General features: G+C 48.8%; 1 protein-coding gene across 1 annotated transcript; it reads left to right on the forward strand.

Annotated features, from left to right (window-relative positions):
• The first annotated feature begins 1,471 nt into the window (after positions 1 to 1,471).
• On the forward strand, positions 1,472 to 27,776 carry RNF169 (ring finger protein 169). The gene is made up of 6 exons (XM_050912082.1): positions 1,472 to 1,808; positions 14,683 to 14,759; positions 21,144 to 21,290; positions 22,160 to 22,272; positions 23,004 to 23,103; positions 25,235 to 27,776. The coding sequence occupies exons 1-6, from the start codon at positions 1,472 to 1,474 to the stop codon at positions 26,444 to 26,446; spliced, it is 1,986 nt and encodes a 661-aa protein (XP_050768039.1). The 3' UTR covers positions 26,447 to 27,776.
• The last annotated feature ends 20 nt before the right edge of the window (positions 27,777 to 27,796 follow it).

Raw genomic sequence — 27,796 nt, forward strand, 5'->3', positions numbered from 1 at the left:
ATTATCCTGCTCTGTTTTTGACTAGTAATAAACTAATTTTTCCCCAAGTCGAGTCTGTTTTGCCCGTGACGGTAATTGGTGAGTGATCTCCCTGTCCTTATCTTGACCCACAAGCCTTTCATTTTATTTTTTCTCCCCCTGTCCAGTTGAGGAGGGGGAGTGATAGAGCGGCTTGGGTGGGCACCTGGCATCCAGCCAGGGTCAACCCACCACAAGTCCAAAAAGGATCATGCACTGTGGCTATAAGGAAGAAAAGCTGTAAGTAACAGCAAATCAAGATAGAAAACCATTGTTAGTACATGGGGATTCTGTGGTGTGTCTTTAAAGACCCACCACTGGATCTGGTTGGAAGACGGTTGAAGAGGAGGCTGGCAGTGGCTGGAGGCAGCCAGAGGGCTGTGTCGTGCCCCGCAGACACAGAGGGAGGGTCTTAAACCCTCTGAGAAACCACAGGGATTTGAAGCAGCTCCATGAAACTCAGGCCAGCGGGAACAACCCAAGATTACACTCTTCACCGAAGCATCCAGCAAGGCTGAAATAAAAAGATACCCACCCCCCCAGCCAACTGTGGAGGGTCTTCCCTATGGCGGGCCATGGCCTAGAGAACAGCACTTTGCTGAAGGAGCATGCAGCCACCATGCCCTACGGCCCTGCCTGGGGCAATGGAGAGGGCACAGGCCTCCTTTGGGGCCAGTGCCCCTCCACAGGGAGACCCTCTCCCGCCACGCAGCCCTTCACACCAGGCCCATGCTCTGTGAGGGGAGAGCCCCTCTCCCGCCACGCAGCCCCTCACACCGGGCCCGGGCTCTGTGAGGGGAGAGCCCTTCTCCCGCCACGCAGCCCCTCGCACCGGGCCCGGGCTCTGTGAGGGGAGAGCCCTTCTCCCGCCACGCAGCCCCTCGCACCGGGCCCGGGCTCTGTGAGGGAGAGCCCTTCTCCCGCCACGCAGCCCCTCGCACCGGGCCCGGGCTCTGTGAGGGGAGAGCCCTTCTCCCGCCACGCAGCCCCTCACACCGGGCCCGGGCTCTGTGAGGGGAGAGCCCTTCTCCCGCCACGCAGCCCCTCGCACCGGGCCCGGGCTCCGTGAGGGGAGAGCCCTTCTCCCGCCACGCAGCCCCTCGCACCGGGCCCGGGCTCTGTGAGGGGAGAGCCCCTCTCCCGCCACGCAGCCCCTCACACCGGGCCCGGGCTCTATGAGGGGAGCTGCCGGCAGCGCCGACTCCACCTGATCGAGAGGCCTCACGGCTACCGAGGGAACGGGGAGGTGGCCCCCCCTCCTTATATAGCCGGACGTGGCTATCATGAATATTCAACAAGAAGGCGTGGCCGATGCGGAGGCGGGGCTCGTGAGTACGGACGCGACGCGGTGCTCATGAATATGAAGCGAGGGGGGGCGCGTCTCCTTATGAATTATGTGGGTAGGGGGCGGGGCCGCGCGCCCCAACGTTCTGTCCCTTCAAAGTGTGAGAAGATGGCGGCGGCGGGTCCCGGCGGCCGGGCCGCGGTGCCGGCGCGGCGGGGGCGGCGGCGGCGGGGGCGGGCCGGGGCGGCGGCGGAGGAGGACGAGGTGGTGCTGGCGGTGGCGGAGTGCCCGGTATGCCGCCAGGCGCTGGTGGAGGCGGTGACGCCGCCCTGCCGCCACTCGCTCTGCCTCGCCTGCTTCCAGCGCTGCCTGCAGGGCCCGGGCCTCTGCTGCCCGCTCTGCCGCAGCCGCCTCTCCACCTGGGCCCGCCGCCAGCAGGCCCGCGCCGAGCCCGCCGCGACGACGGCCGCCGGAGGAGGCGGGGAGCAGCGGCCGCCGGACCAAGGTGCGGCGGCGGCGGCGGCGGCGGCGGCGGCGGCGGGCACCTGCCCCTCCCCCTCCCCCCGGTTCCAGCCGCCGCCGGCGGCGCGAAGGGAGGGGGGGGGCGGGCCGCGGGGCGCGCGCGGGGGGCTCGGCCCCGAGGGGGCGGGGCCGGCGCGCGGGAGGTGCGATGAGCCGGCGGGGGCTCAGCCCCGAGGGGGCGGGGCCGGCCTGGCCTGCCAGGAGGGTGCGCTGAGTTTGCGGGGGCTCAGCCTCGTCCTGCGGGGCCAAGCGGGGGTCGGGGGGGGGGGGGGGAGTGGGGGGCGGTGGGGCTGAGCCCACCCTCCTTTGCAGTGGCGGGAGATGGGCCGTGGAGGGGTAGGCCGGGGCGGGGGGAGGAGGAACGTTTCCCCACCTCGCCATGCCCGGATCAACATCTGCTCCGTGCACTGAGTGCGCCCGGGCTCAGCCATGGGGCTCCCCTCGCCGACAGCATCGGCGATGGGAAGAGTGGGAGCAGCAGGACGGTGCCCCCCTCCACAGAGCACCGCAAGGTGGCGGGCTGGGGAGGCGCGAAGGTGGGGTGGGAGCAGGCTGCCGGCAGCATCTCACCCCGTTCGCAGCCCCACACTCATCCACGGGTTTTAACAAAACACCCTGCGTGGGGCAGGCCTGGCTTCTCCTTCGAGCGCCTTCTTGAACCCCAAAATGGCGAACAGCCAATTATTTTTATAATAACATTGCCCAAAAAGTGAATGGTTACGATGGTGCTGCTCGTCGGAAGGGCTGGTGAATGTCAGGCGGGTTTCTGCCGCATCGAGAGAGGAAAGCTTTTGCGCCATGGGAAGTCCCGGTCCTTTGTTGTCATAAAAAAAAGTCCATCGTTTCTGAGTTCATGGCTTTTTGTCACGCGTTTCCTCCCTGTCTCAAAAGCCGTCGGCCTTCCTCAACTCCTAGAAAACTGCTCCCTGCGTTTCGTTTAAAATACGTCCTCGTTTGAGCCGGCGGTGTGGCTCTTTCCCGGTGGGATCCGAGGCGCTGCGGAAGATGCTCACCTTGCTGCTGTCAGAACTCCCGGTGCGCCGGGATCTTCTGCTGGTGCCGCGGTGCGTGTTGGTTGGAGAGGTGATGCAGCAGCGCTGGCAGAGATCGGCCGCCTCCGCTGCACCTACACGAGTGCTTCACCGACGTAGCGGCGCTGGTGGGAGCCCTGTAGAGCAGACGAGGCTTTAAGCGATGGATAAATGTCCTTTTAGCCATCGAGCCGTGCCCTAACCGTTCCTTTTCGAGCGCGTTACTGGTCTCCCAGTTCATGCTTGTGTCAGCACCCTCTAATTTGCTGCGGGAAAAATTGGCAGGATGAGCTTAAACAGCTTAAATTGGTGGTTTGAACTAAGCCCGCTAACCTTTGCTGGAAGCGAGTTGGGAAGCCTTCGCGCAGAAGGATTTGCTGAATCAATGAACGGACGGGCTGTCCGGAGGGAGCCGAGCCAAACGGCTGGGAGCGGTTCCTCCTCCCCGGCCCAGCCGGAGGAGGGACAACAGAAACTCCCTGAGTCGATCTCTGCTCCAAGGTAGTTGTGTCAGTCATGCTTAAATATACTCGGCTTGGTCCAACCCAGCTTAAATGAGAATGTCCAGCCATGCTGCAGGAATGCTTATGCAGTGCCTTGGTTGTTTTCTTTAAGAAAAATTAGTTTTAATTCTCTGCTTGTCTTGAATTGTCTGAGATGTGTATATTTTGCAGCAAGGCACGTGGTCATCATGTTGATTGTCATTTACTGCCTGCCCAAACTTCCTAAAGCTCTGAAAGTGTCTTGGAGAGAATCGTGGAGGGTCTTAGCACCGAGAAATGTGGGGTGTGCGCCCCAAATGCAGATGGACACCTGCGCCTGAGTGTCACCTTGTACACCTTGAGTATGGCTTTGTTGTGGGCACTCTAAATTGGGCTAGCCTAACCCCTACTCACGCTGTACTCTGATTGCGTTTCATACCATAGATCTCGCCACCGTAAAATTGCACTTAAAGCTGTAGAGCGGTTGAGTTAACAGCCGATGAGGTGAGCTAAAATGAGCTGTAATCTTGAACGGCATTCCTGCTGCGTTTCTAGCCTAGGCTCAAGCTTGTCCTTAAGCAGCACCGGATGGCTGCTTCACGCTAAAAGCTGTGAAGGTAATTGGCCACTTATGTTGTAAGTTGGGCTAATAGTGTAGAAATCAAAGGTAGTTGATCCATTACAAATGGTAACCTACTACGTGCAGAAAGCGAGCAGTGGATGTGGTTTATCTTGACATTAGTGAGGCTTATCGGAGAACCACAGAATGGCTGAGGTTGGCAGGGACCTCTGGAGACCCAACCCCTGCTCAAAGCAGGGTCAGCAGGAGCAGGTTGCCCAGGACTGTGTCCAGTTGGGTTTTGACTGTCTCCAAGGTTGGAGACTCTACAGCCTCCCTGGGCAACCTGTACTGGTGCTTGACTACCCTGACAGTAAAAAAGTGATTTCCTATGTTAGATGGAACTTCTTGTATTTCAATTTGTGCCCACTTCCTCTTGTCCTGTCACTGGGCACCACTGAGAAGAGCCTGGCTCTGTCTTCTCTACTGTCTTCCACCAGGTATTTAAACACATTGATAAGATCCCCCGAGCCTTCTCTTCTCCAGGCTGAACAGTCCCAGCTCTCTCAGCCTCCTCTTGTATGTCAAATATTCCAGTCACTTAATGATCTTTGTGGCCCTTCACGGGTCAAGGTAAACAACATCTACTGCTCTCCGCTCATCCACTGAGCCAGTCATCTCGTCATGGAAGACTACTATGTTGGTTAAGCATGCTTTCCTTTTCGTAAATCCAAGCTGACTACCTCCTGAACACCTCCTTGTCCTTGTCTAAAAGTGGTTTCCAGGAATAATTGCTCCATCACCTTCCGAGGGATCGAGGTGAGGCTGGCCCTGTCATTCCTCCTCCTTGCCCTTTTTGAAGGGAGGAGTGACATTTGCTTTCTTCTAGGCCTCAAGAACCTCTCCCAATCACCATGACCTTTCAAAGATAATCAAGAGTGGCCTCACAATGATGTTGGCCAGCTCTGTCAGCACTCGTGGGTGCAACCCATTAGGTCTCATGGACTTGTATATGTCTAGTTTGTTTAAATGTTCCCTAACCTGATCCTCCCTCCAACGAGGATGGGTCTTCCTTGCTCCAGACTTTCCCCCTGGTCTCAGGGGCCTGGGATTCCTGAAGCTGGTCTTAGAATCATAGAATGTTTTGGGTTGGAAGGGACCTTCAAAGATCATCTAGTCCAACCCCCCTGCCATGGGCAGGGACATCTTCCACTAGATCAGCCTCACCTTGAACACTTCCAAGGATGGGGCATCCACAACCTCTCTGGGCAACCTGTGCCAGTGTCTCACCTCCCTCATCGTAAAACATTTCTTCCTTATGTCCAATCTAAACCTACCCTCTTTCAGTTGAAAACCGTTGCCCCGTGTCCTGTCACTACAGGCCTTGGTAAAAACTCTTCTCTCCATCTTTCTTAAAAGCCCCGTTTATATACTGAAAGGCTGCTGTAAGGTCTCCCTGGAGCCTTCTCTTCTCCAGGCTGAACAACCCCAACTATCTCAGCCTTTCTCCACAAGAGAGGTGTTCCAGCCCTCTGACCATTTTGGTGGCCTCCTCTGGACCCGATCTAGCCGTAAAGACTGAGGAAAGGAGGCATTGAACATCTCAGCCTTTTCTGTGTCCTTCAGCATCAGGTCCCCTGCCCCACCCAGCAGCAGACCCACATCTTCCTTTTGCTGCTGATGAACTTGTAGAAGCCTTTTCTTGTTTGCCCATCGTGTCCATTTGCTTTTCGCCCTTTTGACTCTTGTCTCCCGTAACATCCGCACTGACACGCTGGTGGAGACCTGGGGGGACCTTATCAATGTATATAGATCCCTGAGAGGAGCCAGTAAAGGCAGCGGAGCCAGGCTCTTCTCAGTGGTGCCCAGTGACAGGACAGGAGGCAATGGGCACAAACTGAAACACAAGAAGTTTCACTTCCCATAACAAAAAAACCTTTTACTGTGAAGGTAAACCAGGCACTGGCACAGGTTGCCCAGGGAGGTTGTGGAGTCTCCATCCTCGGAGATAGTCAAAACCCAACTGGACATGGACCTGGCCAGCCTGCTCCTGGTGACCCTGCTTGAGCAGAGGGGTTTGGTCTCCAGAGGTCTTTGCCAACCTCAACTATTCTGTGATTCTGTTATCAAACACTGAATAAGCTGATGTTTTTAATTAAATCACTTAAAATCTGCAAAATCTTAAAAACTATGTGGTATGACCTCTTGACATACCTTGATTATTCCGGCTTAAATTGGCTAAATAATCACGGTTTCAAGTCTCAATTTTTGTCATTCACTTTGGGATTTGTACATAATAGCGGACTTGAGGAGCTCTCAGACCTTGGCTGAGATTGGGGATTCTCCATTAGGTGCTATACAAATACGTATGAAGACAAAGTCCTTGTCACGACACTTGTCAAACAAAACTGGATAGCAGTAAGCGGAGACAACGCATACTCGCTGCCTGTGTTGTGTCTTAGCGTGGGCTGGGTTTGCTTGGCTGCCCCTGGGCGTCTGATGCCCTTCGAGCTGTCCTGCTGCCTTCAGCCTGGCCTCCAGCTGCTGCTCCAGAAGGATGTGGGTGGCCCATAGGTCCCACATCTTCTCTGCCTGCTCTGTGGGCATAAGTACCATATAGCACCTGGAAAGGCACCCTAGATGCTGTTGTAAAACCAAATTTTGAGCTAAAGATGCGGTACTGGCTGTAATACTTTGCTAAGTAAGGTTTCTTACATTAAAACAGTTGCCTGGTGAAAGTCTTGGAAGGCAGATAGGTGCAGCAGATGGGAGGCTTGGAGACTGCGGGTATGTGTTTGAGGATTCAGCTAGCCAAGAAGAAGAAGAAAGAATATAACATGTTCACAGCGAGGTGCTCAGCCTGCTTTGTAAGAAAATAAGTACATTCACGTTTTTCCCAAGGAAGATGGAATACCCTGTGAATCAAGACGAAAGAAAAGGATCTTGTGAAAAAGGACAAGCAGATGAGATCATGGCTGTATCTTTTCAGACAGCAGGCACAAGGTCCACCTTCAGTATCAGATACTCACCCACGCTGATAGATTTTTGCCTATCAATCCTGACATTACCGTCCCAGATTATAGATGACTTTAGGGAGCCTGGAAAATTGCTGAAGGACAAGTGTTCTCTCACGAACTGGGAAACAGAAAGTCAATTTTCCAAGGAAAGGGCTTGTTAAGCTGGTCAAGAGCTTTAAACTCCTGACATGAAAGTGGTCTGGGAGGGAAAGAATAAATGACTGCTTATATAATAGACCCCCAAGTGTTTTTGGAAGGGACAGGGCATCTGCTCCCCTATGCCAAGGTAGGATCAAGTGTACCTACACCATTCCTCGTAGACATCTGAGTCGTCCGTTCATACACAGATGGCCAAAGGGGATCCCACAGCCACCTTTGTTTCAGCCTCTGAACGCTTGGAAAATGTTGCCTAATATCTAATCAAAATCTCCTTTGTTATAAACACAGCTGATTTCTTTTGTTTCTCTTCTGCCCGGTAGCTATGCAGAACAATTAATAACTGATGCTTTTATAAGAGGGGTGGGGTGTTTTTGCCAGACTTCTAACATGACTTCCCCCTCCTTCCTCCAAGTCTTTTTTTGGCTGTGGTTTCCCTCTTTCCCCGCTGGACCAGACCAGTCTAGTTCTTGAGCATTTCCTGGTGATTCCTTAATTTCCTGTCATTTCTGTTGTTCTGTAGCCTGTCGCCAGTTTTTTTGTCTCAAGACCACAGTGCTAAGAGTTTAGAAACGGCAATCCCGATGAAGCCTTTCCCTGCTACGTGACAAGCAGTGATTTAGTCCCCACGTCAAACTGATTAAAGTGGACACCACCACTTTTTTCCTCCTCATTGCAGCATTGGTGTTGTATGGCTGTTTGATGGGATGGGTTAAATTTAAGATTGCCCGGGAAAAGAAATAAGGTAGGGGTGCCTCTTCAGGGGCAGTAACAACTGTGCCGTGAGACTCTCAGAGTGCTTCCACCTCCGTCTCCTCCCTCGCTGTCCTCTCTCCAGTCATCCACAATACTTAAATTATTTTTAATTTACCATTCAAGCCGTTAATGAAGAGAGTGATTAGGACCAGACCCAGAGCTAGCCCCAGTGGCCAATGTGAGAGGCTGTCCTGGCATGGCAGTGGATCATTAACTCTTGGAAAATAATTTTTCAGCTAGTTGTGCATCTATCTGAATAGTGGTTATACCTAGACTAGCTTTTTTTTTCCCACTGTGCTTCTAAGAATGTTTTTTTTATGTGCTTCCAAATGAAAAAGACAAAATATGTTTGGCATACTGTTACTCAGGGTGCCGAGGTCCTGCAAAACAGGGATATATCCAGATAATACGGGAACTAGAGAGTGAGCTGGGAATTGGCATGCAAGGAAACCTCATGGAATGAGCCTGCGTCTGCTGGAATTTCAGCTCCGTCTCAGGACCAGCCCTGCTGTACCCGACCTGGCAGCTCTGCGGGGTTGCGTGAGGGTCTCTGGCAGCTCCAGGAGAGTGTGCGAGCTTTTGTGTTTGTGCAATGCTGCGCCTGAGCTGAAGTGGTCTCCATGAGCCCAAAGGGTGTTGGCACTAAACCGTACCTAGCAAAATTTCTTAACCTGTCTTCATGACGTTGAGAGCTATTGCTCCTTGCCCCACTCCCACTCCTTACAGCTTCTCCATCTAGGACTCTGGGCTTCTTCCCTCCGATGCCTTCCTGCCACACTCCTACCTCCCCAGCCAGCTCTTCTCTTCCTTTCTGCACAGAGGCATAAGGGCAGGATTTTGAGTTTCTTTGCAGTGGTTCCTACCCTCATATTTTCTTGCTTTATTTCCTTATGCATTTCTGTCCAGAGCAAGTTTTGGACAGTGCAGGAGGCAGTTCCTGCATGGGCTGCTCAAAAGTACACGGGTGACCCCTAACAGGGTGCGTCCTGCTAGTCCTTAACGTTCTCTGTAAAGAAAAATTGTGGGTATCTTGGTCTCTACAGCAGGTAAAATACCCTCTCACCCCCAAGAGATGAACTCATATTGTTGCTTGTTTCCCCCTCATCCCCTAATTATCCCATCAAAGAAGGAGATTGGATTGAATTAATGCGAGTTGTTCTTACAGAGTTGGTGTTACTTTGTTGTCTGCCTGTTACCTTCTAGATACTTGCTAATGAACTAACAACTGGTTGTAGTACCCGTTCGCGTATTGAAACTAAGCCTGCTGTTTTACAGTTTTCAAGTAGCTGCTTCCCCTCTCGTTCCCCTACTTCTCCATGACCTTAAAGAAAACCCCTTTGCTCCAGGAAACCTTGAAGACAACCACAAACAGTTCAGAACTTACCAAGGTGGATTTCACCAGCTTTCTAAAGCCACCTCTTCTCTCTCTCCCTCTCGCATCCCCAGACAGCCTCTCCATCTTCCATCTTCCTTTATTCAAAGCCTCTTCCCGGGGGTTGCTACCAGCAGGAACACATCTTTTGGATTTATACCCAATATGGCTCGAACAACTCCCATCTTCGCCGAGACTGGCTCTCAACACATGATGCAGAGGCATCGACCGGTTCTCGGCTGCGTCCCTGGAGAGGTCTTTCCATTTACAGTCTATTGTATTCTTGAACTTGGTACATTCCTTTTAGCATAAATGGCCTTTCATCTATTTATACCGCTGTACGACTCACAAATTTTATGAAACCTATCGTAAGACCTATTTACTGTACGTGCATCATGTGAAACCCGCAGCCTTGCATTCACTGTTAGCTGTCCATAGAAACCAGGCAAGACAGATGATTCATATGGATGAGAAACAGTATTCAAGAGGGTTCTTCCGAAATACCTTTCCTTTGCACTTCTTGTGCCATCTTTATCTACTTCTTGTTTCTGCACTCCTGTTTCTTAAAGTACCTGATCACAGCTAATTTTTGGTAAACACCAAAGCATCACTCTTCTGAACACTTAAGCTTTCACTGTGTCAATTATTTCTCTGCCCTCTTCCCATTAACTGGTGGACTTCTTTGTTTTCTGTCTTGCTTTTAATGCACGTCTAGATTCACTTTTTGCTGGCTTTGTGTGCCTTTTCCCAGCTCGCCAAGGCAAGCTTTTGAAAATGAAGAAACGGAACAAGAGGTGCGGGGGAAAGCAATGCTTTCTGTGCCCTGGCATCAGTGCTAGGGGAGCCGGGTCGCTCCGTTTGGAACACAAATCAAGCAAAATTAGGTAATTCTCCCCCTCTACTCCGCTCTGGTGAGACCCCACCTGCAGCACTGCGTCCAGCTCTGGGGTCCTCAGCACAGGAAAGACACGGACCTGTTGGAGCGGGTCCAGAGGAGGGCCACGAAGATGATCAGAGGGCTGGAGCACCTCTGCTATGAGGACAGGCTGGGAGAGTTGGGGTTGTTCAGCCTGGAGAAGAGAAGGCTCTGGGGAGACCTTGTTGTGGCCTTTTTACCAAGACCTGTAGTGACAGGACAAGGGGCAACAGCTTTAAACTGAAAGAGAGTACATTTAGATTGGACATACGGAGGAAATTCTTTACGATGAGGGTGGTGAGACACTGGAGCAGGTTGCCCAGAGAGGTTGTGGATGCCCCATCATTGGAAGTGTTCAAGGTGAGGCTGGACGGAGCTTTGAGCAACCTGATCTAGTGAAAGATCATAGAATCATGGAATCATTTAGGTTGGAAAAGACCTTTAAGATCATCGAGTCCAACCGTAAACCTAACACTGCCAAGTCCACCACTAAATGTCCCTGCCCATGGCAGGAGGGTTGGACTAGATGATCTTCAAAGGTCCCTTCCAACCCAAACCATTCTGTGATTCTATGAAAATCTGCTGGGAAGATTTGTCTCAGGGACATTATTGAAATTGTTGGTACTAGCCTATTTAGGATGTAGCAAGTGAGGGAGAAATGACAGTATATTAATAGCTATCAACCACATCAACGTTTTTCTAGTGTCATCTCCTGCTTCAGCTGGAACTCCAGGCTCAGAACTAGATTAAGTCTATTTTTGTCCCATTTGGCTGTGTGTGAGAACTGGTCTGGAGCCTGTTGTGGTACAGGAGCTGCTTTGGAGTGAAAAAACGTTTTTGGAGGGTTGCATTTTTTTTTCAGTAGGTTGGTCTTAGCTTGACTCAGTTTCTGTCTCTGGTTTGCTGTGACCACAGATGCCTGCGGCAGGGCAGGAGAACGGGGCTGGCGATGCCACGTGTTGTCCTACCGGTATGTGACAGCCCGAAGTCTTCCTATAGCTCCAACCTTACTGATTCTTCTACTTATGAAAGAGTTGCAGATTTCTGGCCGAAATGTTCTGAGTTTTAATTTCTTGTTTCCAAATATGCCCTGATCCACTGATGCCGAAGTATATATATGAAGTATGCCATTGGCATATCTTCATGTAATTTAGTTAACATCCTTTTAAAAGAACTAGAGTAACTACTTTTGTTGGAAAACTGTTGCCAAACCTCTCCGTAGTCAGAAAACTTCTAACTTCTTGTTTGTGTTTTGAAAACATTAAGACCTCATCTTCATCTGCAAGTATAAACACTAACTGCTGGAAGTTAAAAGGAAAAACAGTGAAAACCTCAAGGTTTTGATTATCCCTGCCAGGAATAAAGGGGAGAAGGAAGCTACAAAGTCTGCTGAAAGTTTCCATGGAAGCTGAGGGTGAGGGGGATTTGCTGCCGCAGGTGGCAGAGCTTTGACTTGCCGGATGGCATCAATTTGGCAAAACCCAGGAGCCTCTGAACGACAGACAGGGAACCGAAGGGTTTCTGAATCGAGTTCAACTTATTTTTATTCAACCCATGTTGCTGAATTCACCAGATGGATGTTTCTGAATCTTTTGCCAGTAAATATAAAATCTGCTGGTCAGGAGTGCGGAGTAACGGTGACGGTGTGTAATGCACACTTCTGTGTGCTAACGTTGAAAGGATGGAGTCGTTCAGGGGGATTGAGGCTATGAGGCAAATGCCTCTTTGAGAACCAGCGTTAAATAATCAGAAAATCTTTTGTCCTCTCAAATAGTGCAGAAATCAATTGTTTTTTCCAAGATTGAGCACAATGGGATGAAACTCTTGTCTGCCAGCATAAAAGAGCAAGATGCCGGGTTTGATCCTGCCACTGCGACTGTTTTGGTGCTTTCACCCTGCTTGGAAGGAGCAGGCCAGTGCCGACCTTCCCAACAGCCCTTCCAAGTCAGCTTCATTCAGAAACTGTTTCTGTTGACCCGCAGCTCACTCAAGAGGAAGAGCAAGCAGGAGCTTTGCTGCATAATCAAGTAAAAGGCCGTTTCTTCCATCATCTTACCCGTTTCCGTTGTTCTCCTAGGCTGTAGCCCACATTGAAACAGCCGAGCAGCCTTGTCCTGGACCTGAACATCCAGAATTAGCACGCGGAGGCATGCTGGAGGAACACGCCTGATGCTCTGTTCATCTAGCCTTCCTCCCCAGCTGCATCCCGGTGCGAGGACCGGTCTGGTTCAGTTTGCAGCAGTTCTGTGCCGATAGAAGCATCCTTGGCTGGGGGCAGCCACCATGTGGCATCGCTCTACCGCAGAAACTGTAGTGGGGTGTTGTAAACGTAGATACACAGTTGTGCCTGCATTTTTGTTTTCATCTCTTCTACACGGAGTTAGAAATTTGAGGTCTCATCTCTTTTGACCCATCTGTAAAATACACAAGTTGGTGCATAAAGATACTATAGATAAAATTGCCTTCGCCTGGTGTTGGACCACTTTAGCTAAACCAGCACAACTTTATAGATGAATGTTGTTCCATTATTTAAAATCTCTTTTGGCTTGCTGAACCCGTGTAAGCAATGAAACAGTTGATGTGGCTTGTCTTTACTGCTGCATGTTTCCCTCGGGTTAGCTCGTACGCTTTTGTTACCCTGGAGGGAAAAAATACACCTTTTTAGCTGTGAAGATAAGGTCTGAGACAAGCCTTAAACATTCAGAAGTAATTGAAGTTTGCTGCGGGCATGTTACAGATTGCTGCTGCTCTTGGAACTGTCTCCGTGGAAGTTCAGCTTGATAAAATTCACAAAGAACGGGAACTGCTCAAGGACACAATTGAAAAAACATTTTGAGAAGCCGGTGGAAGGTTTCCAGCGCAGCCGGTTGCAGGCACAGAAGCAGGAGCGAGGAATGCAGCCTGGCCTCCCCAGCATCGCCACCACTTGGGATTTCTGTCACACGTGTTGGGACATTCTGGGTGTTTTCCTTTAAAAACAAGCCTAGCTTGCACAGGCGTTCGAGTAAGAAGGAATAGCAGCTCTTTTTTTTTAAAAAAAAAAAAAAAAAGCCTTATAATCTATATGCTTGTTGTTTGATTACAAGAGATTTATTTTCTCCCTTTTAAAGCAAGTATTAAAGAAATACTTTGTGATCTGTTCAGCTCTGGCATTGGCAGTGTTCCCTCTCCGGAGCACCTTGAGCAGGAAGCTCCGGAGTTTGCACTCGCACTCACCGGTGGGGTGGGAGTGAAGTTATGGGACTTTCCTCTAAGAACTTTAAAGCAAACCGGTGGAAAGCAGGACAGGTGAAAACAGGATTTAGTCAGTCTTTACATGGCATGTTTCGGCACCAGGGCCGTGACCTGTCCACAGGGAGGAGGCAAACACGGCCGTGAACCGGAGGATGCCCGCCAGGGCAGTCAGCCACCGGCTGCTGTATGTTTGATTTACTTCCCCCACTGTGAATTCTTCATTTCGAGCCAATGTGTTTGAGGAATAAAAACGCTTCCTAAATAAAACATGCAGTGGAGCTGCCGGTTTATATCCCTTTATTTTAGCAAGCTGGGAAAAGGAAATACTACTGATGTCTCCTTCTTGCTTGTACCCGTTTCATCCTGAGCGTAGCATGTTGGGATGATGAGCTGTGCTGCACCCTGCCTGGAGTACTGATACGGGCTGAGCGCAGACAGTTGTTCAGGGGTTGTTGTTTTATTCCGGTTGTTCCCTTTTCCATCCAAGCTCCTCCAACAGTAGCGCAACTTGCCCAGACTTGCACTGCACAGAAGCGGGAGAGAGCTTTGAGGCCGACGTAAAGAAGGGAGTCATTTGGGGAGTAACAAACTCCAGGGATGGAGGTTAAACTGTAACCCCGTGCCAATATGCTTTTGCTTTCTGAATTCCCGAGGGGGAAGGGAGGAAGCGGGAGCAGGACAGGGAATTCCTGCCGGACGGAGCAGCCCGCCCACCCGGCTTCGAAATATTGACCTCGGGGAGCGCATTGCAAGCGGAATAAAAGCTGTGCTTGCTCCGGACTGGCAGGACAGCACTGCAGACAGCTGCGAAGGTGAAGGGGACATGGAGGAGTAAAAACACCATTTATATAGAAAATAACATTCTCGATGTGTTCGTTTAAATGGCAGAAGGGCACGGGTGTGAATTCGGGGTGTTGTCCTACTGCTGTCAGCCTGTGTTTCTTGGGTGTCTGGCTGGAGCAGACGCTTAAAGCCTGGTTTTATTTCTAGGACTGAGATTCCCTGTGACATCTCAGGGCTGTTACTTAACCTCTGTGTTTACATCCTCCTAATACTCCCCTGATTGCTTAACTGCTTGTCAAGAACTCTTGAGAATCTCAAAAAGAAACTACAGAAGTGCAAAATGGTATTACTTGGCCATCCTCTTCCCAATGTTTCTGTATGTTAAACAGAGCTTTGATAGCAGTGTCGTAATATAAACATATGTGCTTGAAAAAATGCTGCAGAACCTCCTGTGCAGTCCGTGGAGAGCTTACCCTTTTTGGGAAATAATGGACAACCCCTGTCATTGTACACTAAAAAGTGTTTCCTTTTTTTTTTCTTTTTCTTTCCAGACTTTATATTCAGAGCACCCATTAAATTAAGCAAACCAGGGGAACTCCGAGAAGAATATGAAAGCCAGCTAAGGAAGGTACAGTATTCTGTGTAATTGCGTTTTTTTTTCCAGAATAACTTGGATTTCCTGCAGGAATGCCATCCTACCTGTAAGGAAACTCGAAGGGCTTTTTATTTCTGCTCTGTAACAAAGGTCATTTATTCCCTTTATGCTGTTCAGCCAGTTCAGGAAAAGGTTGGCAGTAATCGAGCACGTAGAAGCCAGATTTTGCTGTCTTAGGCTGCCTTCCAGGACATGGAAATGTACCTTCCTTGGTGGACCTCGAGCGACTGTTTGGTTGTACAGGGTTTATTAGAGCATTCAGTATTTGTGGATGTAATTCCATAAAGGCTTTTGCAGCATAAGGCATCTCCTACAGTAACATCCTTCTCAGAAACAATCTATTCCAAACTAGAGCTTTCTGTCTATTTTTAGGCAAGAAAAAAATGTCATTTAAAGACAAAAAAATGAGAAGGGAAGAAAAGCTTTTCAGCTGTTTTGGAGTTAAAGTCTGGGAAAATATTTTCTACATTTAAAAAGGGATTTTTTCTTAATCTAAATCATTGAAATATCTCCGGTGGCTAGTCATTTATGGAAGTTGGCTGGTTTTTAAGTGAGAAACATTACAGTGAAAGCAATGACTGCTGCAGCCGAGCGGATCACGATTTCTATTGCAACCCCTCTCGTGAGAGTTGCCCGTAACTTGCTAAAACATTCATGCTGCCACTCGTAGCTCCTGCGTCTGGCGTCCCTTCCTCTGCCGGGACCTGCGCACCGCCCTGCCGAAACACGGACTCTGCCCCGCTGCTGGTGTCTCTGTCAATAGATTTAATCACTGTCCCGGGGCCTTGATCTCTGTGATGGTGTTTTGCTTTGAGACGGGTCCAACCTCTCGCTGATTAGTTTACCTGCTGGGGAAAAGGAACAGGGCGGGTTTCATCATTGAAGAATTTTCTTTGGGTTTTCACTTGAAGATCTCAACAACCGTAGAAAGGGCTGGGAAGCTGAGGTTTAGTTAGAAAAATAGCCTTGTCCACTGAGTGATGCTCAGTAGGGAAGTACTGCTTAGATGATATTTAAGGTAGATAACTCGTCTGGGAAATGCATGTATGTGAGGAGACAATTGAAAATGTGGAAGGGTCTTCTCTCCTGCTTCTCCATGTGTGGAATTAGCAGCAACACTGATGGGCAGTGTCACTAGAGGTTATTAGGATAACTTTGGCTGACTATGACCTTTCATTAAGTGATCTTAAGAAATGCAGACTCTTCTCTGGTCCAGGTGATTTTTGCTAGGTAGGCAAGCACGCTTTGTGTGTAAAGTCTTGTGACTTGTGGCATTTGTAGCAATGGTGAGACACTTTGTTGAGAAGCAGTTGGTGTAGGCGGCAGTGTAAGACTTAAGTGCACAGAAATCTTATTCATATAAAAATCTAGTTTATTAATTAACTGAAACGTGCATCACTGTATTTGGCAATTTAATTTTTTTTCACTGTAACCTTCAGGATGAGTATACTCAGGGTATCTTTGGCTTAAAGAAGAAATAAAGCTTTTTATATAAGTATTAACTGTAAGCCTTGCTAAGGTTCTATAAACCTCTCCGTAATAGTGAGTGGGAGACTTTCCACGATGATATTGGAGCTAACTCATCACTGATCCTGCCAGACTTGTTGCTTGATGTCTTCAATCCAGCTGCAAGGCCAGAATTTCCTAGGTGTCCGGAGCAGCAGGAACCGCCTGAGTTCATTGAGGCAGGATCTTAGCTCTGCAGTTCTTCCAAGTGCCTCCGGACTGATGCATATCTGGATCTTCTGGAAGACTTAAACCACCTTCTCTCCTGTGGTCCATAAAACTTTTATAGGAGCATTGCATCCGTGCAGGACAAAGCGGGTACTTTGTCACCGCTTGTTAATCCTGATCACTCCGTTACCGACTTTAAATATTATATATAAAGTTCAAGTATAGCACATTTGAAGCATAGTCAGACTGCAGCTGAAGAGGTTTTTGCATCTACCGCTTGACATCAGCAAAAAGATACCACGTGCAGTCCAGTGCCAACACCTCTCACTTCCCCAGCAGTCAAAAGGAAATACTTTAACATGTTTCTGGCGTTTTGGGCATGTTTTTGTCTCGTTCCTGTTCAGCCTGCTGCCTTCCCCTTTTTGCTCACTGGCAGATGGGAGATAGGTTTCTTTCCCCTGCCGACTTAAACTCACTTGTTATGAACCTCGTCTGAAAGAGCTGGTGGGGGGGGGAGATTCTCTGAATCATCATCTAAGAGGAAAGGGCAGTGTAATTTTGCTGACAAAATGGCAACTGATGATGCACTCGCGCTTTTTCCTTATTCCAGGCAAAATTGTGACTGTTGCCGCTTAGTGAGAGTTTCTTGGTGTCTCTGAACTTCTGAATTAGGCAGGAGGAGACGAGAACTCAGGTTTGGGAGTATTGTATTTGAAGTATTTAGGAGTATTTGAAGCTTGTGTATAACTGGGCTTCCCTCTGTGTCTCGAGGTTTCATCTCAGCTTCCCTGCACATGAAACGGGGATAACCCGGGCTGGAGCGTTCAAAAGCTTTTACATCTCCCAGATGTGAGTTATTTTATAAATCCTAGCTCTTGACCTGCTTCCCAGCCTTTTGCAGTTGAAAACAAAGTAGTTACCATAATTATGTACTGAAGAATTTTTATTTGAAGTGGATAATCTCGTAGTGTAATTTTCTCAAATGGCTTTCAGAATGAGATGAAATGTTTGCTCTCTGTGCAGGATAGCGAGATTTTTTTTTCCCTCTTTTACACAGCGCACTTGGTGCTCTTGTACTTTATATTTTTCCAAAGGAGGATATCGTTTCTGTGTACTAAAAACCTAACTCATCCTGTTAAACTATCTTTCTATCACAAGCAGTCTATTGCTTGTAATCACACGCCATCAGGAGGGAAACTCCTACCTGAGGCATGTGCTGACATGCAGCTTTCCAGCAGCATGGGTAGACAGAGCAGGCTCGGGGAGCGAGCAAGCAAACCTGGACAGTTGACGGAGTGAAGAGAAGATGTCAAACGTGAGTTTACCAAACTTTTGGAAATGAATGTTAGTATCAAGAATGATGTTCCTGAAATTCTCATTTCTTGAGCAATTCTTGAGCAAAAAATTAGCGGTTGCTTGTGCAGCATTTTTTCCTGCGGTTCCAGAAAGGGCTACAGACAGGTTAAAATGCATTTTCTGATAACCGAACTGCTAACAGCAGCTGACGGTCCTGCATCCAGTATTTCAAAGGTGCTACTCAGATAACGTAAGATACTTCTCCCAGGGTAGATGTTTCACACCAGCTTGTTTCAGTTTCTAGTCCTCACGTCCCGGCACAGCATTGCCACGTTTGTAAGTAAATTCTCTGGGAGATAATTTACATTAGGCTACTTAAATTTTTTTTTTTTTAATTAGTACAAATTTTATCACTAGAGTTTGCTTTTGTTTGCAACCTGAATTCTGAACCTAAATTCCTTTTTGTATCCTGTTAATTAGGATTAGGATCCTGTTGTTGCTTTTTTCACTATTCACTGTCGGCAGAGCTTGTGCTTGCATCTCACATTAACTGTGCCCTGGGTTTGCCCAAAATCTTTAAATATTCCTGTATGTTGTTAGATATGTTTGTGGCTTTAGATTTCAGAATTGAGTATAATTTTGTAAGTTAGACAAAAAAGCAAGGATTTCCATGTAGCTTTCTTCCGTGTGAGAAATACGGAAGGGACACAAGTGTTGGGTAGTATTTCAGCTGGCCAAAAAAAGTCATCATTTTGATAAATCTTGATGTGAACTTGTTTTTCAGATACTTAAAAAAGGCTCCTTAAAGTGCGGAAATATTGTTCATGAAACATACAGCAGACTATTCATCATGTCTGCATCATGTGGCCATAATCTATCTTAGTCAGACACTGTGTTGTAGTTATTGCTTGAGGTTATTAATAGATCAGGAATTTCAAGATACATCTTAAAACAACTCTAAATGAGAAGTCAGACCAGTCTTTGAAAACATGTGCTAAACACCCACAATCAGCCAAACAGTGGGATTTTTTCCTGGTTTCTACCTTCTCTCCTCCTACCTCTCTTTTCCTCCTCTCTGGGGGTTCGGATTCGGTAGGATTCGCGTTCTTCCCAGCCTGAAAATCATGACGTGCTTTTTGTGTAATACATCATGAACTCTGTTTTCTTTGTCATCCGCATGTCCATGCTTTTTTTTCCCCCGTGCTTCGGCAGGGAAAAAAAATACTAAATATTTTTGGAAGAATGCGGAGTTGTTGCAATGTCGCCCACTGCCTTTATGTGCAGTGCTGTAGGATCGGTGCTCGAGCTGGCTGTGGATGCCTTGAGCTTTACTGGAGGGCACCAGGTCTCCTGTAAGCACTGCTCTCCTGGGAGGCGACGGGGAAATTGCGGCAGTGTGAGAAGATAGGAGGGACGGTAACAGGGCAGCTTCTTACGCATCTGAGATGCCTACGCTCAAATGGGAGGAATAAACAGAAGTATTTGAATTCCGAGTGCTTAGCCATAGCTGTGATTCATCAGCGTGATGGAGATCTGTCAGTCAGAGGTCAGGCTTGTTGTCCCAGACAAGGATAACTTATGCACAGAGGTTGGGCGGAGGAAGGAGGGAGGACCTGGTATATATACATACATATGTAGACTATTCGTGGCCTATGTGTAAGCCTGAAGTTGAGGAAGAGGTGAGAGACAAGCTGGGTGAATGGCTGGGTAATGAGCGAGAAGGGAGCTGGGTGATGTTATCCTGGGCAGGGACGATCCGATGGTGTTATCTGAAATATGTACAGATATGCAGAGCCTGTTCATCAGGAAAAGGTGGTGGAAAGGAGGAAAAAAGGGGGTTTGTTGGTTTTGAGTAGCAAGTCTGCAGAAAAGAGGTCCTGGCAGAAATGGGGAGTTTGATGCCTTAGGTAAGGGGGGGGGCAAAATAATGCAGCAGGACAGGCAGCCCCTCAGGGTCATGGATCGTGCTGGGGATAATCCTTTGGTTCACGAGGAAAGAAATCTCTGCAGGGAGAGCCTGGCCAGGAGGAGCTTGTGGACAGTAAAGTCGACCTTGGTTGGTTAAAAGGGATCATAAAGTGATGGATTGTGCTTTTTGGAGGGAAGGAAAGTGTTTGCACCTCTCTGAAATCCGCTTTTCTTACTACTGGACTTCCACAAGCTCAAGAATGGGTAGGGGATCTCCTGGGAAGATAAAGGAGTATCTGGGGACTGGCAGTTAATGGAAGAGGCACGCTTCAGAAGGCACAGCAAAAAAGCCTTCAGTGCAGAAAAAGGATGGGGAGTGCAGCAGGACGCAGCTTGGGGCTGCTCTGGCAGTTCGGTAGGATTTCTTGTGCAGCCTTTGGGTTTGTGAAATGCAGTAGCGCAGCACATGTGGATAAAATAATGTTGCATCGTAGCCTTTTTGACTTGCCAGGGTGGTAAAAAGTAGCAAGAAAATATCGAAGAATGCATTAGAATTAGAGAAAAACAAAAGGAAATATAGGGCAAGTATTCCTCATAGGAGGTGATACCAAAAAGGCTGAAAGTGCTCGGTGCCTTCTTTGGATCAGACTTCTTAAATTGCAGGAATGTATTAAAAAAGCAAGGGGATTTCAATAACAGGTTAACTACACGGGGCAGGGTAGGAGGCCAGGAGGTAAAAGCAAGTCTGTCCAGCGTGGTGCGCGGGCAGCGGCTGTTCGATGTGCAGCAGGCAGGATCCCGTGGATCCGTGTTCCTTGTGTCCTAGATCCTGGCATTCACTTGCACTTCTCATCTGCATTTGCACTTCAGCTGATAAACTGACTTCAAGCTTTGGGCCTCCAGTTGGCCATCGGAGGGTTAGGTAATCTCTCTGGATCTTCTCCATCCCAGCGCGTCAATGAAGCAATAGGATTTCATACAGCGTGTAGGTTTCAACATGGGAATTGCTGTACCTAACCAGTTCTAATTTAGGTGATGCTGTCTGTATGTCTGCCAAACTGTGTGTACTGTGTTGCAGGCCATTTGAAGACTAAAATTGAAATGGCATAGCTTGCATGCAACTACTGTTTTGCACATTTTTATTTGTAATATGATTATCTACGAGTAGACAGAAGCTTTTGTCTCTCTGTTTTAGACAATAGTGTGGCAGAGAAGTCTTTGTCAAACCCTGGACCTAACAGCGCCTTTGCTGTTTTGCAAAGAAGATAATACCCGTGATATTTGTGTAGAGTGCATGAACGTGAAAGCCTTGTAGAAACGAACCAATGTTCACATTATTGTGAGAGAGAGGCAGTGACTCTAGAGTAGAGAAATGAAGACACAAATTATGTGGCCAGACTCTTGGAAAATCACTTTTGGCAACCAGGTGTAGGACTTAAAACACTTGAAATACGCTGTCTCTTTTGTCATTATTTCCAGCTGAGAGAAGAAAAACTACAAGAAGAAAAAGCTTCCGAGGATCTGATTCACAAGTTCATTCTAGATGACATGGAAGTAGGAAAAAGAAAAATGGAAGAGCAGCAGAAAAAAGATGAATCTTTAGTGCTTAAAGTGAACCAAGAGTGTGTAAGTAAGCTTGTGCTTCTCTTTCCTATCCACATCATAGACTCTGACTGGGAGGTGAAATGCTGCTCAGACTCAGTCCTGGAACAAGAACTAGTTTTTTTAAGACCTTGACTAGCTGAGTATCTCCTGTTCCTGCCCACTGAAACTGGGAGCTTTCATCCTTTGACACTGGGAGCTTTCCAGGATTATTTGATTGACTTCTTTATAGCCCTTGAAGGCTATGAGCTAACAGATTATGAAGATCCATGTTAGTGAGAACTGTCTTCTAAGGTTTGTTATGACTACAGATGTTCTTCTGGAGGTTTCTGTCCCCACTTTTACCCACTGTACTCGTGACTGAAGGTGCAGCTCTTCCAAACATAGCAGATAAATCTGTAGAGGTAACCGTTCTGCTTTGTGTATCCTTGGTCTTCAGGCACATATGCATTTCCATGAACATTTCTCCATGAATCTTCTACAGTGTAGGTGTACGATACTGTAGTCCAACAGATTCTTCATGCTGAGTTTTGCCTATTTCTTATTTCAGTTGTGAGACTCCGCAGGAGTACCTTTCTTGTAGGTTTTTCTCACGTTTCCTTGATCAATAAATTAACTTTCTTCAACAACTGACAGGTGTACATAGAAGCTGTGTCTTTATTTTTGCATTATTTATGCTTTTGAGGCCAGCCTCTGAGCTGTTACAGCTCCAGTGAAGACAGCCGCATGAGCGTGTGTATGTGCTGGCAGGTTGCATTCTCGGTTTATGTCCTCTAGGTGTAATCAGGACGGGGGCTGTTGGAATCTTTCATATCTTTGCAAGAAAGAGCTTTGTTTTCCAAGTGATTCTCTTTGTTGTACGTGTCAGCTAACTCTTCCTTGATTGACTTCAGTTTCCTGAGCGTCTCTCGGATTCAGAGAATGAAGAACCATTCCAGGGCAAGCAAACACATCGGTCGGCTTTTGTTTCCAAGACCAGTGCCTACTCCTTTGCTTTCCTTTCAGGGTAAGATGCTGAGACTTTATTCCAAGCCGATTAATGTCCGTTACAGATGTTCTTTTCACTGTTGTTCTAAACATACCTGAGGTGCTTTAAATTTAATTAAAATGGTTGTTCCAATCCAAAATAAGTAATATTTTTTCTGGAATTTTAGAACAGACTAATTGGTAGAAAATAGCATCTGTCTGATGACCTCCTACATGGTATAAAATCCTAGGGATTAACAAAGTTAGTGTTCATCCCGTGAAGCAGAAAAATCATTGTCTGTAGATTTAAATGACAGAAATCGTTGAAGTACAAAATTCTGTGTGATGAACTCAAGAGTGCTGGATCCTTCTCCAGCACAGATATTAAGAGATAGCATCAGCCCCGAAGAGCTTATCAGTGAGAGCTGTTGCATGATGCAGTGGAAGCAGCTGAGTAACTAAGTGTGTTTTCACATGAGAAGCACAGGGCTTTCCGTAGCATCGTCATTAGCTCTGACCTCAGTCAGTTGTAAGCCGTAGGTGGAGGTGTCAGTGTGTTTCGTGCGGAGCCCTTGAACACAGACCAGGACTCTGCGGCAGATCCAAGATTCCTGGATCCCTTTACCCCGAGGGAATAGGAGGCAGGCGCCTCTTAGAGCCGGGCGCTGCCAAGGCTGATGCCTCCCCCACAGGTAGCTGCTGCCAGGGCTGTTGGGCTGGTTGTTCCTAAGGTCATGAACAATCTCCTGTTTTCACCCATCTGCTTTTCAGGAACCTAACCTCCAAGGTGGAAAGGAGTCGGAGCTGCAACGACACCATTCAGGAGAGATCGAAGAGCAGGCAGAGATCAGTCCCGGCCAACAAAACAAAGGTACTGGCTGCGTCTGGAAACACAGGGTTTCTGTGTGTAAATGTTCTTATCTGAGGTTACACAGCGCCGGTAATCTGGAGATATAAAATACTGTGTTTGTGGTGCTGCTGGTGCTGCGTTATCGCCGTGGGGCCAATCATTTCCTTGCAGCTCACAATAAAAACCTGCTAGGTTAGAAATTACTAAGCAGGAAAGTAGAGAGCTTACAGAGTTGTTTGTTAGCGTTGGAGGATAATTGGAAGTTGGAAGGGTACTCATCATGCTTTTGTTTTGTAATTAATTTTCTTTTCAAGGCTGAATCCCCAGCCAATTAAAGAAAAATCTTTTAGAAGTTTAGAAAAAAAACCTCTCTTAATCCCCCTTTCTCTCGTGTTCTTTCCAACGCTGTTTAAACAGAGCAAAACTCATTGCTCTCCTGATGTTAGGATACTTTCTTTTGCACTTCCAGGCTATGGGAAGAGCTGGCCTGCTCTTGCTTCCCCTCGCATCCAGCAGGCCGAGTGAATTGACCGTATCTGCTACCCTGTGCAACAGGCCTGACTTTTCAGTGCACTGCCAGCTTCAAAATGAGCGGTGATCGCGAAGCACCGCTGAAAATCCGAGCCGGAGGTTTTTCAGGCTCTTCCAGCAGTAATCGCTGGGTACCTTCCACTCGTTGGAGATGACCTTTGCAAACGCCTTTCCTTGCGCCGTGCCTGGCAGCACCGCTGACCCCTCTGTTTGGCCCTGCCAGCAGAAGCAAATTTTGCACGCTCGCTCTTGTACTGATCTCTGTCTCCGGGGCCGTGCTCTGCCTCCTTTCCGATGTGCCTCTCCGGCCCGTGGGATCCTGGTGGCTGGCAGCAGCAGCTTAAATCATGAGAGCTGTGAGTTCTCAGCCTGGAACAGCTCCAGCGCTGCTCCGCCAGGGCCGCTTGCTAGGACGTTCCACCTCCTCGTGCTGACGCCCCTCCTTCTTGGGCTCAGTTTCATCCCAGATGGAGAAGGGGCGGGTTCAATTCCAGAGATCCCGTAAGGAACAAAAGCCTCTGCAATCCTTTGGAAGGGCAGTTTGGTTGGGGGATGTTGCTTGAAAAATGGTAAAATCCCCCCCGGGCAGACTAAGTTGACCCCAGTGATCACCTAGCTACACGTCCCTGAGGTTATGGGCACGGACCATGGTCCAGTTCCCAGCTAAGCTGGTAGGAGCTAGACTGAGCTCAAAGCAAGGGTCTAGAACTGACCTGCCCCCTCAGGACTTTTTTTTTTTGAAAGTAGATAGTTTATGGACCTGGCCAATTAAGACTTGCACTACCAGGGTGTTCCACAAATTTGTTTCGACCCCAAAATAAGCTAGTAGAAACAACTCTCTTTCGGGCTAAGCAGAGAAAGGCTATCACTGTTTCAAACTAGCTGCTGGATAAAATAATTTCATCTTAGAGAAGAATAACACCATTTGCAGTTGTGTATGTGCAGCTTTTATTTCTGATTTATTTGTGGCTGGATTCTGTCGCATTGCAAATGTAACAGCATTAGGGGATGGCTGTGGAGGTGACAAGAAATGTTGCTCTTAAGCGCTGCTAGAGGCCGTCTCAGGCAGCGTCCAGTGTGGTGGCCGCAGTGTGGTCTGGGACCACTCATCAAGGTTGTTCCACCGCTCTGCCTCAGGCGCATACACACCTTTTCTCATGACGTTTTGCAGCGCAGCGTGTTAAACCTGGGCCAAGTATTTATTCTTTCTCTCCTACAGCTTGGTAGGGAGCAAAAAAACCTTTGGAGATCATTTCCCTTGAAGAGCGTGGCTTCCTTCAGCCATGGTGGTGCAGTGCTTCTCCGCTTCTCCTTGTCTTGCCTTGCTTCAAGCATTTTGCCATCGGAGTGGTTGCCACTTGTGGCAAGAACAGCTCTTACACTGAAATAAATGTGAGACCCAGATTGTGCTGGACTCCGGTGTCCTCTGCTGATGTTATATATCAGCCACGAAAGGTGCCGTGACCAGCAGAGGCTGCCACGGCTGTTCCAGAGCGCTCTTCAGCTGGTCTGCTGCAGGAGCCGAGCGTGGTAGCCACACGTTCTCCTGTTCTCCTCCTGCACGCTTGTCCGTATTCTTCTCAATGACAATCTTTTTGAGCTGTGGTGCCTTGCTTTGCAGGTGCCACCCGTCACCAGCACGTCGACGCCGCTGGTTGGAGTTTTGTCGTCCACCCAAAACAACCGCTGCCTCTCCGCCCCAGACCTGACGGCAGAGAAACGCCTGGTTCTCAACCCCGTTTCGTCCCTCTCGGCCCTGCACAAGCCAGAGCGATCCATCAGCCCCGAGAGCAATGACAGCATCTCGGAAGAGCTCAACCACTTCAAGCCTATCGTCTGCTCCCCGTGTACTCCTCCAAAGAGGCTTCCTGACGGCAGAGTCCTGAGCCCTCTCATTATAAAGTCCACCCCGAGAAACCTGAACCGGAGCCTGCAGAAGCCGACCACCTACGAGGCCAGTCCTAGAATACTGAAAAAATGGGAGCAGATATTTCAAGAGCGCCAGATCAAAAAGACTCTCTCTAAAGCGACCCTTACGTCCTTGGCTTCGGAGCCCGGCGAAGACGTTATAGTTCCTGACATCACCAACTCTAGCACTTGCACTAAAGAGCAGCCGCAAATGCAGGATGATCACCTTCCACCTGACACGACAGGAGACCCTCGCCCCGAGCTGGATTTCTTTCCTTCCATCAGTGAAACGAAGCTGGGAAGAGGGAGCGAGAAGAACAGAGATTCGCAGGCCTTAACAACAGATGACAGCGCTGCCGAACCAGATCCGAGATCAAATGTCACCTCCTTAAACACACGAGTGTCCGAAATCCCTGACCTAAAAGTGAACACGTTCATGGACAAATCCTGTCTTAGTCTTGGCCCGAAAATGCTGAGCAGAAGACTCATGGGTGTCAGCGCATCGCTGCCTGACAACAGCACGCTAGGAGTCCCCATCAAGACATCGGGAAAAAAGCAGCTGAAATACCTGAACAACAGCGAATTGATCAACGTGCAGAACAGCACCTGCAATTCCGTTGAGAACATCATCGGGGAACAGCCCCCGTCGCTGAGACGGGGCCGGAAGAGACGCTGCAAAACGAAGCACTTGGAGCACAACGGCTCCGTCAAAAGACTGAGGCACGCGGCAGGGGAGGTGGGCTTGCCTCCGGAGGATCGCTTGGTACGGGAGATGGAGCAGAAGCTCCAGCAAGAGGAGGAGGACAGGAGGTTGGCCCTGCATCTGCAGCGGATTTTCGACAGCGAGAATAGGACAGTGGATAGGCGGAAAGTCAGAGTCGATCGGTATCTGCTGCGGTCGAAGAGCACTCTGGGTGCTAAGTAGCACTGGTGGACGATGTTGCCTTTCTAGAGGACGATGAGGTTTATCAGATTATCTTATAGGAAAACTATTTTTTGTCATACTTCCACCCACACAAGTGTTTTTTCGTTTTGGTGGTAAGACATTTGTAGGTCCAGTTCAGATTGAAGCCAGAGTCCTTACAGATTAACAAAAAAAAGAGAGAATGAGAAAAAAATCCTCTAGCCTTTCTGGTCCATCCGTCTGAAAGAAGTGTCCGTCGTCCCCGTGAATACACTGCAATGCCTCTACATGCAGTCGGTGACGTTTGGGTTCCCTGGCTGGGAGGCTTGTGTGAGCAGCACATGGGGTACGGGATAAGGACCTTGTCCGTTCCTTGCCTTGCCGCTTCAATATGCCAAGAAAAATCAGAGCTCTACTCGCGGAGAGGAAAGGAGGCTTTTTCTGTCCTAGAAACGGTCGTCTCCTCTCTGCCTGCCCCGTTTTCTTCCTCACGCTGCAGCTGGCTGCGGTGGTCAGACCGTTCCTGACGTCAGCCCGTTCGAATGACCTGACTTGAGGGCTGCTGGGGAGGGAGGCTGATCCGTATTTCTGCTAGGAAGTACCAGATAGATCCACCCGTAGTACTTAGAAACGAATGTATCTCACTGGCTGCGCCAGCAGTACAGATTAGAGGTTACTTTCTTTAAGTAGAAAGCCAAATGCAGTGAAGAAAAACACAAGATAAGGATTTTGCTGAAAAGCCTGATAGGAACTTGTACATTCATATTAGTGACACAGCAGAGAGCTCGGGTAGAGCAGCTGGGAGCCGTGCTCTGGGCGCTGTGACCCAGGGAGCACATGCAGCTTTTCTCCCGGTCCCTGCCTCTTCAGAGGCAAGAGGGTTTCATGTTCTTCCCACTCACATTGAAATCTAGAAAGGGAAACGCTGGCTTGGTGATTTCGGGAAGGACGTTCTCCCTGCTGACACGTACCCTGCAGGTTCTCGCTCAGTTAAGAGATCTCTCAGCACACCTAAGACCTGTCCTTACATGTCCAAGAACGGCCCGAGGAGGCATCCCAAGGTACCTGACGCATCGCCGTGCTCTCCCAGGCACCCGATGGGCTGGCGGTAGAGCTGGGACAGGAGCCCAGCCCTCCCGGCCCGCGGGCACACGGACGCGGGCGCTCAGGGCGATGCAAGCCTGCCCTGCCCCTGCTCCGAGCTAGCTGTCTTCAGGTTCAAACCACTAAGAACGCTCAGGTGAGCGATGCACTAAAAATTTCCACTTAAAGGCATAAAGTCGGGCACGGCAGCCTGGACCAGAGCTAGCTCGGAGCCTGGGCTTGGTGGAGAGTGTGTTGCCTACCCAGATGTGGCCTTCAGTGGCAGCC

The sequence above is a fragment of the Gymnogyps californianus genome, chromosome 1, assembly GCF_018139145.2.
Source record: "Gymnogyps californianus isolate 813 chromosome 1, ASM1813914v2, whole genome shotgun sequence".
NCBI lineage: Eukaryota > Metazoa > Chordata > Aves > Accipitriformes > Cathartidae > Gymnogyps > Gymnogyps californianus.

Coding starts and splice junctions, on each gene's coding strand:
- RNF169 (XM_050912082.1), top strand. CDS start 1,472: ATGGCGGCGGCGGGTCCCGGCGGCCGGGCCGCGGTGCCGGCGCGGCGG. Junction 14,760..21,143: donor ATGAAAGCCAGCTAAGGAAG/GTACAGTATTCT, acceptor CATTATTTCCAG/CTGAGAGAAGAAAAACTACA. Junction 22,273..23,003: donor TCCTTTGCTTTCCTTTCAGG/GTAAGATGCTGA, acceptor TCTGCTTTTCAG/GAACCTAACCTCCAAGGTGG.